This window comes from Lepisosteus oculatus, chromosome 16 (genome assembly GCF_040954835.1).
Source record: "Lepisosteus oculatus isolate fLepOcu1 chromosome 16, fLepOcu1.hap2, whole genome shotgun sequence".
Lineage (NCBI taxonomy): Eukaryota > Metazoa > Chordata > Actinopteri > Semionotiformes > Lepisosteidae > Lepisosteus > Lepisosteus oculatus.
Window position 1 is genome coordinate 235,023 of NC_090711.1, and position 19,192 is coordinate 254,214.

At 43.2% G+C, this 19,192-nt stretch overlaps 1 protein-coding gene across 2 annotated transcripts; it reads left to right on the forward strand.

Annotated features, from left to right (window-relative positions):
- The first annotated feature begins 195 nt into the window (after positions 1 to 195).
- Positions 196 to 13,565, forward strand: sdc4 (syndecan 4). Of its 2 annotated transcripts, none has more exons than XM_015365173.2 (5): positions 196 to 441; positions 9,285 to 9,465; positions 9,580 to 9,614; positions 9,867 to 10,059; positions 10,809 to 13,565. In XM_015365173.2, the coding sequence occupies exons 1-5, from the start codon at positions 385 to 387 to the stop codon at positions 10,958 to 10,960; spliced, it is 618 nt and encodes a 205-aa protein (XP_015220659.1). In that variant the 5' UTR covers positions 196 to 384; the 3' UTR covers positions 10,961 to 13,565. The 2 variants fall into 2 exon arrangements, with proteins under 2 accessions (XP_015220659.1, XP_015220658.1); XM_015365172.2 differs by having other exon boundaries at positions 198 to 441; positions 9,282 to 9,465.
- Positions 13,566 to 19,192: the final 5,627 nt, after the last annotated feature.

The following is a 19,192-nucleotide window of genomic DNA, read 5'->3' on the forward strand; positions in this document are numbered from 1 at the left end:
TGAGTTTCCCTAATTAATAGTTAATGTTCGAAACTTTTGCTGACAGGTTTAAGAACTGATTTTTATCATTCGCAAATAGAGAGCTCTTCTACAGCCTGACCGGTGTTGATGCGCATTTGCTCTGCACAGTACGGTAAAACTCTCTTCGGACTGCCGCTGATTGGCTGTGCTGGGGGGCGGGGCGGGGCGGCCCACGGTGGCTCTTTAAGACGGAAGCGCGTGTTGCACCGCCCGTGAGTACACTGCAGAGCTGAGCAGGTCCAACTGCAAGAGCACTACCGGGAGTCCACAGCGCTAGGGATACACTCACGTACCTGAACACACGCGTTCTGCCCGCACCACACGCTTCGAGTTCCCGTTTCCGTGTCGGTCAACCCGAGGAAGATGCGTTGCTTTTGTCTGGCCCTGCTGTTCCTGGCCGCTTCGGTGCGCGCCGAGTCGGTAAGTACAGTGCGTGTGTGCTCGCAGGTGATCAGGAGCTCTCCGCCGGCTCGTGTTTGAGTTTATGGGGGGGAGGTGTCGGTGGTGGGAGGCTTGATATTTTCGTCTCCGAGCGGGTTTCACTCGTTTCTCCCAGCGGTTTCTTAGCGAGCGAATATATGTATACATGTGTTTTGGTATTATGTGTCCTGATTGGAATTTCGATTTCCAAAGTCCCAGTTTACACAATCCTTGAAAAGTTTCGGTATTGGTGTGCGGCTGTTGCGAAACTGTTGGTGTAAAGAGCGGCAGTCTTGTGACCGCAGGCAGGTCCGGTATGTGACTAGAGCCCTAGGTGACGGTAAACCGTAGGGAAAATTTAAAGTAAGGGGGAAGCCCTCAGCTGCTTCTTAGAAGTGTGAAGTAGAATGAAAACAAACGGAGAGCTTTAAATGTGTTGATCATAAACGCTTTTAATGCCTTAGCGGTTATGTGTGGAAATCGGAAACCTCAGGGTATCTGTAGATGTCCCACACCGCTCTGCTGCGGTACCAGGGACCACAAGTTTCGTCTCGGCGCCTGCTGGAAGTTCCCCGACACCTCCTTCCAGGCAAGAATAACTATGCGTATATACTACATATAAAATGCATAAGGTATTCAGAGTTCTGGTGGGATGCTGAACATCCTTGTTCTTCACCTCGGGTTTACCTTGCTAACCTAGCCTTGGGTAGTTTTGGTGATCCCACCTATGTTTTCCTATTCCCCTCAATTCGTGGATCGTATTTATAGCAGCAGCACTCTTTGCAGGCTGTCTTCATGTGGCCCATGCACACACCTGGGAGCTCAGCCCTTCTGCAGTATGTCTGTTGGGACAGTTGCTCCTTACACCTGGTGCTCTGTGGGTCAGACTGTGTGTGCTCAGGATGGCGGGGTGGGCTCTGGTGGACTTAGTGACCTGTGTGGTCACTAAGGAAGTGTCCTGAAATGCATTGTCCATAGACTGAAATGCAGATGCCTGCAGCACCTTGGAATGTCGTTTGTATGGTGGGCTAGAAGGGATCTGCTCTGTGGGATCATGAGGATTGTGTTGTGTGATGGGAGAACCTGCAGGCCAGCTAGTGAGTGTGACTGGGAATGCCTGCCCAAGGACAAAAGCAGGGCAGGGTGGCAAACATTGTACACCTTGCCCTTGGATAGAGGCACTTTGCAGATGGGGTCTAGTAATCTGCTACTCAATACAAAGGGCTTATCTGGGTAGTGACCTTGCTTTCAGCCCTGTGTTTAACTCTCTTCACTTCCGGCTGCTATGCAGTGCTCAATCCCCTGGCCTTTTGTGCTGCAGGCAATAATTCACTGGTTATAGTTCTGAGGAAATTGGATAACATATTGCATGATCTGCGCTATGTTAAGCAGATGGTTACTGCAGGTCCAGTAGCTGTGTAATCCCTGAGCTGTACAGAAGGTAGATCTTATTTAAATAAATCTGATTGTAGTCTGGAAAGGCCTGGGGGGGGGGTATTTTTGTTTGAACATCAAAAGCACTGTGGTGGTTTGGATTCACTGAGTTTTCCGGGACCACCGAGCCAAGAATAGTCTGTAACATTCCTCAGCACCATGCAGAAGCTGTTCCCTCTCCTTCCTTTCTGTGTTTTTATGTGCTCCTGTGGAATTTGACCTCTTCTGACCTTGACTGGACCTCTTTTGGGATTTCGCACACTTGGACGGATTTAAATGGTCATAGCCTTTTCATTAGCCTCTTTCTCAGCTAACGGATTGGAGTCGGGTTTGGATACAAATGGTTTTTTTTCTTTCTTTTTGGCTTAAGAATTTGAAGCTTTTCTGGAACAGTTTGATTGTGGCATAAACTACCAGATTCTGGATTACTACTTAAAGTTGTCCTGTAGATTTCAGAAACTCCCAAGCCCACATGTTCACTTCCATTGCCCTTACCCCCTACGTTGCAGACAGGACAGAAGGCCGAGCTGGTTCTGGACATGTACAATTTCCGATTCTTCCCAGAAGCACAACTTCCCCCTCCTTTCTCTTCTTGCTTGAGTTTTCTCATGTGAAACCCAAAAGATGTTTCTGCAGATTAATAGTTGTGAGCAACGTCTATTTGTTGTGACCGTTTCTGCTGACATCCAAACCCTACGGGATGCCTCCTGTCCTTTCTCCTGCTTCAACTGCTCAGCTGTTGACTGTTGCTATCGGTAGGCTCTGCGCTATTTGCCAGATGCCTGGTGGAATGCAGTTCCTTTGGAATAAAGCGCAGATCATCATTTGCACTAGAATGAGGCTGTCTTTTTGCTTGCTGGGCTTAATTCAATGGCAGTGAAAGGCTGTGGAGGGAACATGATAAATACTTTCACCAGGATGTAATAATGGTTAGAGCATTGCTGTCCACTGGGCTATAAAATCCCTTTGGAGGCTGGAATGCTGGCAATGGGAGAGTGTTTTGTTCAAAGGGCAGTCTAATAAAGCCGAGAATTTATGTATTTTTGGTTTGCCAAGACGACATTGCCGACACCCGTTATTGATTATACAAATGCAGAGGTCTCTGTGCCATTAGTACAGGTTGCAGGCAGCCTTTTAAATGTGAGTGTGTAGCTATGTTAACATTTTTGTATTCGGCTCTTGGTGCTCAGACACTCTAGAAATGGCAGAGTTAGATGAGAGCTTCATGTTTTAGAGCATTAATCACTGTTTTGCATGCTTGTCTATGGTTTGATTTAAAGATTCATGCATGTAGGAAGTTAAGTTATCACAATGTGCTTAGTCTAGACTGGGTTGTGCAGCAGTGACATTTACCCTGTAAATGTCAGGGTAAATGACAAAAAGTCAAAAGACTTTGAGACTTCTTCTCAAAGTCTGCTGTGAACTGCTCATGGTTTGCTGGCGATGATAATTTTTCGGCATCGACTTTGACACCCCCCTGCTCCCCTGGCAGTTCAGGAGAGGTGTGAACTACACTATACTGTGAAAATGTCAAAGGCAGAAAGGCAAACTGTGGGAGGCTACAGAGAAATTGTTTCCAAGTTGCCCATTGATGAGTTACTCACAGAGGGGAAGTGAGTTTCCAGTTCTTACTAACAAGAACAGGAGCAAAGCATGTTCTTTGTAAAGATTTAAGGCATATTATTTATCAGGCTTTTAAAGGGAAAATAAACATCCCCCTTAACCATAATCACTAAATATATCAGATTCCAGTGAACTTTGGGTTTTAGCCTGTTTGACTCTTTTTATAAATCTGATCCAAACTCAAGATAATTTGCCAGCGCATCGCTCCCCAGCCCTCTCTGTTTAGGGCTCCATTAAACACTGCACCTGCATCGAGGTCTGTAAAATTGGAGGCTTTACCCTGCCTTTGTAGCCACACAAGTACTGCCAAATAGTTCATTATACAAACTGCTTTCAACATGGTTTAAAACAAATAAATGGCAATAACACTGGATTTTGCTTTTCTCTTGTGGTCCTGGCTTCTGGGCAGCACAGTGCGCTGGCTAGCATTGCTGTCTCTCAACACTGGTCCCTGGGTTCAATTCTGTGTGGAGTTTGAATGACGATGGAGAATATGTGGGTTTCATCTGGGTGTTTCAATTTACTCACACTGCCTAAATATATACCGGTAGGTTATTTGGCCCTGGCAAGGTTGCATGCCTGTGAGGGACTGGTGCTGGGGGTCCGAGATGTATCCCACCCTGCCATTGTTGCTTACTGGTATGGGCTTGACTCCCCCGCGACCCTGATTGGAAATGGATAGTCTAGTCTGTTGGGATTATTGAAGAATCTTGGAGGTGTTGGATGGTTGTGGCTACATCTGGAATTTTCAACCTGCTACTTCTGTCATAAAGGATGTCCGTACGAAATGCAGCCATTTTCAAAGAATTTAGAGAGCTTAAGGCTAGAGGACCAAGCTAATCATTTTAGTACAATGCTTTTCAGGGGAGGCCAAACCTCAGATTAAAACCTTGCTGCCCCACTGGACATTAGCACCTACAGTGGCAGGACCTGCTACATTTAGAGCAGTCTTGTGTAAGAAACTGGCCTTTGATGTGGTATTTTCTCTCCCCGTCTTGATCTCTGGAGTTATTAGATCTTTTTCCAAAATAAATGTATACATTCATACTTGGGAGTGACAAAGGTTCTGTGAAGTGCTGCAACAAGCAACACAAAGGATCCATTCACATTAAGACACTGAAACATGATGCTATAAATAGCGGATCACAGACTGGGAGAATCTTGGCCCTCTGGCTTATACTGCAGAAGAAGATTGAAAGACTGAGCTGAAAGCTCCATCCTGTGAGGAGAGCCAGGATGATGAAGTGCGTGATAAATCTGATCGGTTCTAGTGACAGCAGGGGGGAGAGGCGCATGCAGTTGTAACGTAATAAGACCTGGAAAACCCAGTGATCATAGGAGACCCTGAACTTGCTGCTGCAAGCTTCACAGCTTGTGTTAAGACAACTGTTCCGTAGTAAGAGTCTGTGCCCAACTTCTGTACACTGCCTGTGAGAGGTTACTGGTCTGGCTCATTCCTAGGCAATGTACCCTAGATGAGTGTTTAGATCTGGCAGATCGGCATGATGTTTTGGGGTATGTGGTTTTCATCTTGTAAGGATTCCGAGTGATGCCACTAGGGGTGCACAAAAATGGGAGCGAAGGGTAATTATCCCAGGGAAACAGATGCTCTGGGTTTTGCTGACAGATGGGAGGGATTTGTTTTGTCCCTGTGGTGTTAAACCTCAGAAGTGGACCAGGCAGGGCTGAGCTTATGGTAATTTGTTTGCAGTTAAGATGCACATGGTTTTTCAGTACCAAAGATACAGACTACAGAGTTGGTTGTTGCACTAACTCTGACCATTGCCAACAATGTGTGTATAAGCCTCCCATCAGGCTTTTAACCTTGGAGGCACTTGAGGCTAAATACCTCTACAAGGATTTCTGTAATGTGTGGGAAGTCTTTGAGGAGGGGGTTTCTGTTTTTATCATGAGGAAAGTTCTTTACAGCTGGTACTCTTTTAATAAAGATGTGCAAACAGAAATTGCACCAAGAAAAAAAGGCTTTTGGTATAAATAAGCCCCACAGAGGCTGCATGAAAGACACCTCAAGCTTTTCCTAAACTCCATTTGTTTACTGTATTCAGTCTCCTGCCCACCTTTCGCTCACTCTAAAATGAAGGTTAGTACTGGAATAATGTAAAAGCACAACTAAGCAGTACCAGTGTACTACAGCTGTGTGAGGAGAGAGTGGCTTGGTGTGGCACCTCGACCATTTGAAATTGTGAGCCCTTGCTTGGCAAACGTTTCCTCAATTTACATTGCAGGTGGCTTTCGGTGGAAGGGTACCTTGTCCTTGATTTAAAGGAGCCCACTGACATTAAGACTCATTGAAAATCCCAGATTTCCAACTTACTGGATTTTCTATAAATGGGAACATGGATTCAATTTAAAAATGTTTTAAAGGGACATGACTTGTCCTGCTTTTTGTAGATGCAACAGTGGTGTTTTGAGACATTTTGTCAAAGGAATTGTACTAGATTGACCTTTAATCTCTGTGTTGATGTTTCCTCAATTTCCCTTTGGGATTAATAGTCTTATTTTACTTACATGAGGGAAATCTTTCTGCTGTTGCCATTGTCGAACCTGGTGAAGCATTAGGGTTGTTCTTAGGTTTTGCCCTCTGGAAATTCCTGCTGCTTGCTCTCATTGTTTTATCTAAATAAAATCCTGTTCATGTGAAATGTTGAGTGAAGATACATGAGCATGGAGCAGAGTGGTGTGTTGGTGTAGAGTTTCACTGCGCTGGCGGGACAAGACTTGAAGTCGGATGTGGAACGCGGAGGAGGGGAAAGTCTGCTGTGGGCAAGTTGTGCGATGTGGAGTTTCTAAAGGAAAACCACAGACGTTAAAAGGAAATGAATGGTCCTTATTAATTGACTGTAAACAATGTCATTGTGAGCAGTTTTAGACTATGAAAGGTTAAAACTCTTAAATTAATGCAAAACACTAGGAGTTTCTTCACTTTTTGGTCAGTTTAATGTACTGCCTTGGCCATCTTCTGCCTTCTGCAAATGTTCTGGGTCTGTTTGCTGCTGGTTTTTATCGCCTGAAGTAGGGCTGTGTTAGGGGAGCTATGCATTTTGGAAGTTGCTTCATGCTTTCATGAAAGTGCAGCTAGAGTTATTTGCATACAGATCTGATAAAAGCTTTTCACTCTTTACCAAAGCGTGATAAAGCCTCTTACCCCCTTAATAAAGAGGGTGTTTTTGTCTGCTGATGTCTCCAGGGAAATCTCATCCCAGATGTTTCTTGTTGGAACACGATTTAAAAGCTGTACGGGTGAAAAAGCATTGATTTGGAATTGAACTTCCTAAAAGTAGATGAAGTGCCTGTTAAGTTTGTAGTAATGAGCCTGACTGGTCCCAGCCTGCAGGAACAGGATGTCTTCCGTAACAGAAGAAGAATCAAAGCTCCAGATGTGTGTTCAGCTGCTCTAGCCCTGGGGAGAGCTGTTATTGTATGTACTGATGGAGGGGGAATGTGCTTACACTACAGAAAACCTTTGTGACCCATGTACTGTACATGTATTCTAGACCAAGAAGAATTAGAGTAAACGTCTTAAAGCAGTGCCAGCTAGAGAGCTGCAGAAAGCAAGCCCATCCAAGGCATGTTTAACAATTGAGTGCAACTGGTTTTGAATTCTAGTTAAGGAAGCTGCTTCTCTGTATATAAAAGTTGTGTGCTGTAGGATTCATGTTGCAGACTCATTTAAATCGAGGGTGACTTGGGGTTACTTAGACTAGAAGAACTTAAAATTACATTGTAAGGAATAAATGGAAGCCAGCTCTGTAATAGTTCAGGATGGGTGCAATTTAAAAAACTGGTTAAAATGTTCACCATGCTGGAGTTGGACACTGAACCGTGTATACCTGCTTGTTTAAGTGAAGATGTGAACATATTTGCACAGCCAGAACAGCTGCTGTTTAAGGGAAGCTTGTATCTTGCTTTGGTAATCGCTGCTAAAGCACTGTGATCTGACAACTGTGTAAGGAAGCAACTTAACCCAAACTTGTTCTGGTTTGCTGTACCTTTGGAATGCCAAACTACTGCCCGCCACCCCCCTGTGTTTTTTTTTAAGTTTAGTTTTGAACAATGTAGCTTTGACATGTTTAATCTCATTCATGGTGTTTGCAGATAACATTCTACCAGCTGTAAACCTATTAAGCATTTTAATGTGATTAGTGTGACTAGGGTCTTTAATCAACACTATCCTAGTTTTACACTAAGTGTTTTTTCTGGAAGGGATAGGGGAATTATTTTTAAAAAAAAACCTTTACAGGGTTCTTTCCACAGGACATTTGGAAAATCCCTGCTGTAGTCTTTGCCTTTAGTTTGAGAGCTACATGACAGGATCTGGTGTAACGGCTCCAGACACGATTGGCTGCACTTCGTTCCCTCTTTTTCAATCTTCAAGAGGATGCTAATTTTCTGAGTCGGTCAACATGTTCAAGCAGTGAAGCCCAAAGAGTGCCACCCCCTTTCTTCTGCAGTGATCAGGACAGGGAGCACAGTCTGTTCCTTTTTCAACTAATGGAAGCAATCAAAGACGTATGGAAATGATCAATGGCAAAATTCTTCACTGAAAGACTGAAAATTAAAGGTGGTATGACTGCCTGTTTGTCAGTCTTCTCTAGCACTGGCTTAACTGTATAACTTTCCTGTTCATTCAGAAGTATAAGGATGCATTGTCTGGGGCTTGATCACAACCTACCAATTTTTTGTCTGTTAAATGGCAACTTGCAGCAGCTGCAATCTTGCTGTAAGAATGAATGTGTTCACCTGACCAACATGCACCCCAACTGTAAATTTAAGAGTCTTAATTGGTTGGCCAAGCTGGTCTGCCTGCATTCCTCAGTTTCCTGTCCCATGTGAACAGTAACCCACTGAGCAGATCTGTGAGTGCAAAGGTCACTCTGATTAACTTCCTGTCCTTGAGTGACCCCTGTAGACCCCACTCCTACCTCTAGGGAACAAAGGGAAGTTGTAAACTTTAGTAAATAGGATTAGGGCTTCAGGTAGGAGAGGCTGGTCTGTAACTACCTGTTGATAGAATTTAATAATTCCTTACACTTAAGTGCTTTTCTGGACATCTAATTTATAGTGCTTTACAGGTAATAGGGACTCTCCTCCACCGCTACCAATGTGCAGCCGCACCTGGATGATGTGATGATGCAGCCATAGTGTGCCAGTATGCTCACCACATCACCTATTAGTTGGTAGGAGAGCAGAGTGATTAAGCCAATTCAGTTTAATCTATTCATGGATATTAGGAGGCCATGAGTGGTAAAGGACAATGCAAAATCCCTGCGTTTTTTTTAGAAATAGCCTTGGTATTTTTTTAATGACCACTGAGCGTTAGGACTTTGTTTTACATCTCGTCCAAAGGATGACATTAGGATCCACACAGACTGCAGGGTGAGCACACCCCGCTGGCCCCACTAATGCCTCTGCCAGCTGCAGCCTTAACTTTCTTAGGTGGTCTCCCTTTCAGGTACTGACCAGGCTCACACCTGCTGAGCTTCAGATTGGCTGCCAGTGGTGAGCTGCATGGTGATATAGCTGCTGGCCAACATTCCCCCTCGCATATCCTCAGGATGGTACCAGAATTGCAGTGGGAGATTGACTCTAGCTCTGTTAAGATGATGCAAGATGAGCAGGTGCAGATGGAAGCCTGTCTTACAACTATAATGGAATGCATAATTGTTGTGCTCTTGTAGCATTGTGATATTTGTGTTTAATTTTTTACAGCTTGTACTCCGTTGAAGTTCCCTGAACTGTAGATTTTGTGTTTTTGTGATCAGCAGGCGAGGGAGACGGAAACCTGGGTGCCCTCTGGCCAACCAACAGAAGAGTCTTTGGAAGACCTGGCATCTGGAGACTCGCCCAACAGCTCAGATTTTGCCTTCCAGGCTGAGGATGACCTGGAATCCTACGACGATGACGAGAATGATGATGATGATGATTTCTCAGGATCTGGGGATGAAGGTAAATATCCTTCCCCTTCTCATCTGTGGTCCCAAGTAGTACAGCACTGCCTCTTCAAATTGCAGTGGTCTTCTAATGTTTTGTAAGCTAACTGTTTTCTTTTGATCTTGCTAGATTTCCCAGAGCTCCATGGCAGTAGCCCATCCAAGGTAAGAGGACTTGAATGGTATTTTTCTCTTAAGTTTCCCACTGGGGAAATGTTTGAAAGTCTGTGCTGTGCCTAATGTTTACTAAACACTGTATTGGATTTTTTTGGTGCCATTGGGTTACAGGTAAAATTTTTATGGAATCTGCAGTCAGAACAATGTTTTGTTATAATGAAAGGGCAGAAGAGCTGTTGCACTGAGGCAAAGTAATCTGGTTTGCCTAGTGATGTAGTTGACTCTTCTCCCTTTCCTCAGCCTGACATCATTGACAACAGGATTCCTGACCAGAGCAAACCCGACCAGCCTAAGGACAATGTTAATGAGAATGACATTGTGGCACAGAATGAGGTTGGACATGGAAGGATGAGACCAGAAGATGTCAACACCAATGTGCTGATGTCCCATTCTGCAGAAGAGAGCATTTTCAACAAAACTGAAGTCCTTGCAGGTAAGATCACACCTGATATTATTGGTAGCACTTTCAACGAAAGTAATGCTCTGAAGATGGAATGGTTTAGGGCAGGGGTTCCCAAACTAGACCTCAGGGTCTGGTATCCAGCAGGTTTTCTACATCTCCCAATGGGCAACCAATGACTTTGCGGGTAGAAAAGATAAGTTGGGCCATCTTAACTTTAATCAGGGGACTTCTTCACCAGGGCGAAGAGAAGCATTATGACTTGGATACTAAAGACCTGTTATGTTCTGTGGAATTATTCTAAGGCAATGGTTCCACTGTGACAGCTTGCAGATTTCTAAAGTGTGTAGGGGGTATCGTATAAACTCTGCATTGCATCCAATTTAGGGTCACGGGGAAGCCAGAGCCTATCCTGGCAAGCACAGGTGCAAGGCAGGGAACAAACTACATCACAGGGCACAAAGGCATGCACAATCACACCAGGGCTCATTTCCCCAAAAGCATGTTAACTTACACTAGTATGTCTTTGGACTGAGAGGAAACCCATGTGAATGCAGGGAGAACATTCAAGCTCTTTGCAGATAACCGTCTAGATCTGGAATTAAAGCCAGGGTCTCAGTGTTGCACTGCACCCACCGTGGACCCCCCCCTTGCAGAACAATACAGTGTTAATGTAAAGGTCTTTTTTTCTTCATTTATCTCTAGGAAGCGTATTCTAGTCCAATTCAACTTCTTAATAAAACTTCAACGAACTGTCGTCCTAAACCTCCTTTGTCTTTCAGCTCTGATCGCTGGAGGAGCAGTGGGGCTGCTCTTCGCCATCCTCCTCATCCTCCTGCTCATCTACCGTATGAAGAAGAAGGACGAGGGGAGCTACGACTTGGGCAAGAAGCCCATCTACAAGAAGGCTCCCACCGCTGAGATTTATGCATAAATGCTTACAAACTCTCACAATGGTGCCTCTGAAACAAAGACCTTCTGCTACTTAGATGCCTAAGGAACATTGGTCAGAGCTGACTGCTCTTTTTATCCAGGAAAAAAAGACTGTGTGACAAAACACTTTTTTTTTTTTAAAATCTTCAAACTAAAGTGACCGAAAAAGATGTTCTCCACTGGAAATATTTGCCAAATCCAGTGCACTATTAAAATGCTTTTATAGACCGTTACTCCACTTGCCCTAAAATGTGCTCCATGGTTGGGAGTGCAGACACTTGGTCTGTGTGTCTCAGCCCAGCCCTCTCCCCTCCCCTGCCTGTTTCTCGACACTACATGATGCAGTAAGATCTTCAGAGATTGTGGAGTACTATGGTACGAATTTATAGACCAAAACGCTGGCACTCGCTAACTTCAGTTTTTCATCATAGACTGCAATCCATCCTGGTGCTATAGAAGGTGACAAATATGTTAATCAGAAATAAAATCTTAAAACATCCAGGGTTGAGTAAACTGCTGTTTTCCAGTGAACCCTTGATTTCTCTACTTGGCTGTCATCTCAACCTTTTACCAAATGCTCAGATGCCAAAATATGCAAAATTAATAGCTTGACTTTTTTTTTTTAACCCCTGTGAAATGGAGAACATCTCAGAGTTTGAGCTCTGAGGAGACGTTCTAGGAGTACTCAAGTGTATTTTACTACAAGTGCTAGTTGCCAGTAAATTGTTTTGCTAGGTTTGTAGAAATTTCTGGAATAAAAATTTTGTATTAATTTAACTATCAGATATTTTATTGCCTTTTTCAGGTTGGGACTTTTCCCTCTTTAAGCTGTTGTATATGTGTTAAATTTTTATATAATGTAGTTGAAGATTTTTAATTCAGAAACATAGTTTTATAACAAGTTTTATATTGTAAGAGTTTCTATTTCTTTTAGCCATTGTAAGCAGTATATATTTATGTTTTGTAGAAGGAATAAAACTATCTTCAGGGCTACTTCTGAAAATAGCCATGCGTCACCTGTATGGCAAATCTGCTGCTTCTCTTCAGACAAAATTATGTGAATCACTTTTCATTGGATGATGAGGTCAATGAAGCATTGATTTCAAATTGCAGGTTCTGATTGCTCTGGGATTTGAGGTGCAAAAGTGGATCTGATTTTGCAAGCCTTTCTAATTAACTTAACCCTTTCCAGGTAGATTGCTGCCGTTTACATTCTAGAAGTCCCTCAGAATGCTGTATAACCTGGATTATTGTTCAGCACCTTTTTAAAAAAACCTCATGTCTCAGCAGCAGCATGTGCAGTTGATAAGCTAAGAAATTCTGTAAGAAGTCTTCCGTTCTCTTGGTGTCACTTTTCGTACTGGCAACATTCCTCCTGGGTAATGCAAAAAGTTTTTTGGGGGGGATTTTTTAGCACAAAAACAGTTAAGGTTACTAATAGTTAACTTGGTACCTTCAGTCTGGAAATCTGATTGTATTTTCTGGGAAAGGGTGGATCTTTCATCTTCCATTCACAAGTCTTCAATAAACTTGCAATCAACTGATACGGTTTAAAAACCTAATTCAGCACATTCTCCTCACCTCTATAAGGGTACTTATGACTTTATGCACTAGACTCTGTATAGTCTTGCTTGCAGGATACTACAGCCATTTCAAAGCCTGCTGGTGGTGCTGACATTAGTTAACAGTACTGCATGTTACCATGAGCTCATGCCCCCAGAGGTGTGTGGGTGCTGTGGTGCTCCATGGCTACACCCTGTGGAGGATCTATAGAGCTGTGCAGATGTGGGCAATCCTGCCCGTTGAGGACCAGTGGATATGGGCTATTTTTGCATTTTTTTTTTAAGAGGCAGCACCTGAAAAGCCTGTGAAAAGCTGTGCAATTAGTCCCATTAAGGCAGTAATGAACTGACTGAGCTTAAGAGTTAAAGTGGACTAAAAGCCCATGGAAACAAGGCCTCCAGGAGCAGGATTGTCAGCTAATGATGTGCACCAGCTTGGACTCTTCTTTAGACAGTGCCACATGGGTGTCTCTCCTTTCCTCTCCATAGCTCTTTGACACTGCTGCTGCTTCTCTTGTCTCTTTCATTTTCCCAGTTCAGAAGTCTGTTATACTGATTTGTGTGGGCAGGATCTGAGGTTAAGCCTCTTAATCATTTAACCTGTCTGAACCTTTGCAGGACGTTTGCCCACAGAGCTTGGAAAGCGGACTTTTTGGGGTTCAAGTGTTTTAAAAGTGGAGTGCTGGGGTAAGCGAGATGTAAGGTTCTATGTGAGAGACAAGGACTCTTGATGCGAACTTTGTTTTGATGCAGTTTCCAGGTAGGGCGTAATATACTAAAATCAGAAAAGGGATGTTTTGTTTTCATTCATGATCTGTTCAGTTAAAGCTGAATGTTGTCATCTTCAAAAGCCCATTTGTTGCTGTAAATCATGTTATGTTTGTTTCTGCAGTGTTGATGTGAAGGTAGTCTTATTACCTTCTTGGTAAGCTTGAGTGTTTTGAGACATGATTGGTCTGGCTTCTGTTCTGTACAATATGTGAATTTATATTGTTATATTGTTCTGTTTTCTGTTACTGAATTCATTAAAAAGTGTTTACTGAACTCCTAAGGTGTCCAATGGAGTTGCTTAATGAGTCTTCCAAAACCAGGCTTGTTCTGGTCAAGCTAATGTTTTAACATTACATTAAATTAATAAATGGTTTTATCATTATTAACATTCCAGGTACATAGTTGAAAACACAAAATTAAATTATATATTAGACACACTGTAGCCAAGTGCATAATGAAGGTGTGTTCAGCTGCCTTTGCAGCACCGTTTGAGTGAGGGGAGCAGTTCAAGGAAAACTCAGACTCCTGCCACAACTCAGATTTCATACGTGTTTACTGCCGCCTCATTAGAGTGCTGAAATTTGATAAAACAGACAAATGCAAAGGACCAACCAGCCTGCGTCAGAAGCACAGACCTACTGAATGATCCTGATCGAAAGTGGCATCAGAGTAATGGAATTTAGAGTGCTGGGAAGATGAGTGGAATGGGGTGGCTTTGCATTTTACCTTATTGCTGCATGAACTACCGTGAGCCGTGTCTTGGTGTTCTGCAGAAACCCCCAGCTGGGACTAGAGTGAGGGGATTTTGTGCCGATATCCAGTTGTTCCGATCCAAACAAACATGCTGATTCAGGTCCTGGCTGTAATTTAAATTTCTTTGAAGCCAATAAAAAGATAAGAACTGACAAGATAATGAAGACAAAAATTCTGGCTGCAGGCACAGTTTTACTTCTACAAGTGGCAGTGTGGTGGAGTGGTTAGGGCTCTGAACTCCTTACTGGACATTTGCAAGTTCACATCCTTTGTGGGTATGGTGTTGTTCCCTTGGGTAAGGTACTTTGCTCACAGATTGAGCCTGTAAAATGCTCTGCTGTAAGAACAGGTATTCAATATGTTGCTTTGGATAGATACATAAGACTTTATTGGTCCCGAAGGGAAATTGAGGTGTTACAGCAGCCCAGCCCAGCCCAAGACAAGCGGATAAACCACTAAAATTCAAAGGACAAAGAGTTTCTGATTCTGTGACACTTGTCAAGTCTTTAAAGTAGTTCCTTTTTGTCAGTTTCTGAATTATGCAATGTGATTTCCAGTAACTATTAATGCAACTTCTATGCGCTGTAGAGAAAGGAAACTACACAGAAATCCCCTTTGCAACTGTAGGGCTGCAAAGTAACTTCTTGTAAGAGTGCACTGTTTCCACGACAGGCACACAATGCATTTCCTTCAGTCTCAGGATTGGAGAAGCAGTTCATACACTTAACGATACATGCAGTTTTCCAAGAGCGGTGCTTATGCGTGGATGAAAAGAGCTTTAATGGAGTTTGTGTAAAAAAGCTGGCTGTCTTCCAGGACTCAGGGAACAGCAAGATTTGCGTGTCTTCACTGGCCTGATCAGGTCAGGCCCACCTGCTGCCAGGGGGCTAATCAGAGCTGCTGTGGACTGAACCCCAGATTAGCAACCGTGTGAAATTTGAGTTGTTGTTGTCGTCTCGGAGTAATGCCCAGTGTACTGCCCTGACTATGTAGGCGGTCAGAGAATGTCCCCAAGTGTGAAAACTCACAGCGCCCCCCCTTAGAGAAGCACCTGTCCATAATAATAAAATCTTTATGCAAGTTTTTATGATTAAATTGGATGACAACATTCTCAAGTTCCTCACAAAGGTTTAAATAGGAACATATCTCAATAAGGGACCAGAATATTTTCTGTGTTGAGACAGTCATTCAGAAGCTTTCCAAAAGTTAAAAACTGTTCTCATTTAAACACAAACAACACTAATTCAGACTGTTGTCATGTTTGGTTCACTTTACAAAGTAACTGGTCAAAAAACTGATTTTCTTAAGGGCAGCCCATAAGTAAGCCTACTGGATATGAGTGACTTCCTGTCCACTACATTGTGATATTATGATGCAACTGGTTTAATCTGTACCTTAACGATTCTAGCTTCTGTATGCATTCAACATGAAGGTGCTAACTGCAGTAACAGAGTGGTAGGGTGACAAGTTGAGTGGTTGTATTCCTTGTACCATACAAAAACTTTGTATTTTCAATAACACCACTTTGATTAAGCAAATAATAAACCTTAACATACACATATTTGAGACCCTGGCCGTTTACCTCATTCTTGGTATTAAACTTTTTTAAAGCTTTTTTTGTCACAGAACAATCGAGTTGGCAAAGCATGTTGTTGGTCTTTTGTTTTTTTGTTTTTTCAAAAAATGTTGTTGCTAGCTTTGTGCTAGCAATGTGGATTTAATAAAAAGATTCTGGGCATTTCCAGCAGGTTGATGAAACTGGTATATGATTAGGCATTACTAGGAACTACCAGCCAGTTGCAGCCACTACAAAAAAAGATAAGAGCACAGCGGGAATTTCACTGGCAGGATGAGTAAGGGGGCAGAGCAGCACCTCTAACACCAGTTACTCCAATAGCACTAGTCATGAACTCTCTCTGGAGCACTGAGCTCAAGACTTGGGTCTTTGTCTTGGCCGCCATATCCGTTGGTCCATGACTGTCATTTTTGCTGACTTATTTATGTTTCCCAGAAACATTAGCACATACTTTCCTTTGAGATTTTACTCCTCATAAGCCACTGGCACCAAGATGAGCGGGTTACAAACTGGAACCTATCCTGGAAGGCCTGTCGCACAAGACAGGAAGGAGAGTACATTACTGTTCTTGTCCTGGAAAGGACGCCAGTCTGTTGCAAGGGCATGGAGAAAGGAACAATGAAACCTAAACAACATGTCAACATGAAAAATCCTGAGTACCTGGAAAATCTCCATAGGAACACAAGGAGAGCATGCAGCCCCCAGAGAGAGAATTCCAGGGTCAGAACTGAACTCTGGACCTGGAGCTGCAGGGTAACAGCATGTGTCCCGGGGCCACACTGTGTTCTAACATTCGGGAAAAGGAGAGGAGGCAGAATCTTTTACTCAGTTAAGAGATGAGAAGCTGTTTCTTATTTTTTAAGGTGATCTAATGTCTTTGGAATGACACTGCAATTAAAAGTCATCCTACTTCCATGTTTATGATATCCTTCTCTTTACTTTGCCAACTGAAGTACAGATGTCAGGTAAAGGTAACATACCTTCTAGGCTGGATTCTGACAGAGTTGTTTAGTCAGAATCCGACAGACTTTAGCTCTCTGCCAAAATCTTAGATACCAAATGTCTGAACCTGCAGTTCCTTGTGTCTTGAGCAGGATAACTATTATAACAACATTTTGCAACAGGACAGCTGCCTGTCATGAAAGGGGAAGCACTACTGGACAAACTGCAGTTGTTTTCCTAAGGAGATCCTTAAAGCATGTTTAGTGGGTGTCAATGGGTGAGAGCTTCCATTCCAGATAACATTTTGCTGATAAGAAGGCTTGCCCCATGAATACAGAAGAAAAAGCAGTTTGGCTGAACCCAGTGGAAGAGCTGTAGGAGCCACAAAGCTCTGCTTCTGTGTAGCACAGTACCTCTATTGTATTTGTCTGACAGATAGGGGTTCTTTGGTTCTTCGAAGGCAGGTAAAGGCAGCATTGTCTTGTTCTGTTTTGAAAATGTATGAATAAATTATGGATCACAAAAAATATTCTTTTAATACCCTGTAATTTTTTTTCTCCATGACATTATAGAGGAGAAGCAATAAACAGGCACAGTGGTTAATATTTTTCCTTGCTGGCTGAGGAAAGCAAACAACACACAGACACAGAACTGACAGTACAGAAGATTCGCCTGAAGGACAATAATATGTCTGAGAACAGGCAGCAGTCTTGAAGATGCCACTTCTAATCCAGTTTATTACTGTAAATGATAACTTTAATCTGGGCCACTAGATAACAACCATGAGCTGTCTGTAATAAAGGGCACAACTCCCTGTAACCCCTCCTCTCTTTCAGTTAAAACAGTTCTATGGCCCCCAGCCTACTGTGCTAGTGGTGACTCAGAGCTCCTTTCTTCTGGAGACAATGGGGCTGCAGTTACTGATCAGCAGTTGTGTAACAAAGCTTCAACTGCCCCTGTGCTCTGAACACAAGCACAAAGTTCAGAGATCTTTTTATTCTCTCATTAAATACAAAGGGCTTGGAAAGGACAACTCTTGCTCGTAAAAAAAAACCTTCAAAAGAAGTCTGACTGAGTTATATGCAACTCTTGTTTCAAGAGAACTAGTTCCTCTGCACTAAATGTCTTTAAATAGAAATACCGGTACAGGTTGCTTCCTGTACACCTCTCCACTCAGACACACATCTAGTTGATTTCCTTGTTGTGCACACCATACCATTGCAGAAGTAGCACAGTTAAACATGAACAGCAACATGCAATGGGACATACGGTACAGGAGTGATTTCATGGGTAGACTTTTAAAAAAGTTATTAAAAATAACGAGTATAAGCATGAGCACTAATAAAGAACAGTGTCATCAGCTGCAAAACAGCCAGATAATGTCCAAGAGTGCAGAAAGCTCTAAACCTATTCACTCAAACTGTCACTAGCACAGAGCTCACAAGGGTTACCAGAGGAAAACGCTGTACTTTACCTATAGTTTTGTGGTCCTTGTGACTATAGTGTGTCCTGTGCCGACACTGTGACCATACTCCTCTGTGCAGCCCAGTGAGTGAAGACAGACACTGGCCTGTCCACATTTCCCCTGAGCTCCTGCTGAGGAAGGGAGGTGGATGTAGGAGGTCCTTGTTCCCACGTCAGCAGTCTGGTGGGAAAGTTCTGTCCTAAGGACTCCAGGTCCCAGGGGAGAGGGGGGGATTTTGTGCAGTATGGATATTACATTCCTTACACTGGTGTTCACTGTGCAGGGAGCCCTGAAGGGGAAGAAATACCCATGCATATTCTCACAGGCTCACAGGACTTGTTGACACTGGCAGCAAGAACAATTTAAGAGCGATTATTTGTTTACTCAGAACTGTCAAGCAGGAAACCACTGCTGGAGAAGATCAGTGAAAGTCTTCATTTATAGGCACTGAGAGACAGGATGCAGGGTAGTGTTACAGCACCCAGCTAATGGAAATTAAACCTTCTAATTGAATCCACATGGATGAAATTAGCAGGGCTCAGTGCCCTCTTTGGGTATGTTCCTCAGTTCTTGGCTGAGATCTGACCTTGCACATTGTTTGTCTCAGTATACCAAATGAATTCCACAGGAGTTTTTGTGTGTTCAGAAAAGCATTCCTGTGCAACAATGAAAGGCTTTGTATTCTTTCCTGGGGCAGACAATCAGTTTTTTTAATGTGTGATTTTGTATTTTCTCTTTCTATTCTTCTCATTGCGGAAGATCCAAATGAAATATGATATTTTCCCTCTGACACGTGAGAAAGGAGGATTTATGTTAAACACGTTACCTTTGCTTCTGTTTAGCCTGGTCCTCTGATGCCTGCATCAGATCAGGTCCCAAAGATATAGAGCTACCAAGCTCAGGTCATGATATGGAGTCAGGATTCCTGACTGCAATTTGGCGAACCTTGTTTAGGCCCCTGAAGGTGCCAGGCAGCCTGTGTCCTAACCCATTAGATTTCAATTGTACAGAGTGACTTGGCTTCTGAATAGCTATGTCTGGCCCTTGGCCTGGAGATCACGATTGTCTCCTTTGGCATCCAGACATTGACTTGACATGGGGCATAGCTTACAGACATCCCAGACTGAGTGGGATAGAGGATTTGGAAACAGCAAGAAGCAGGAT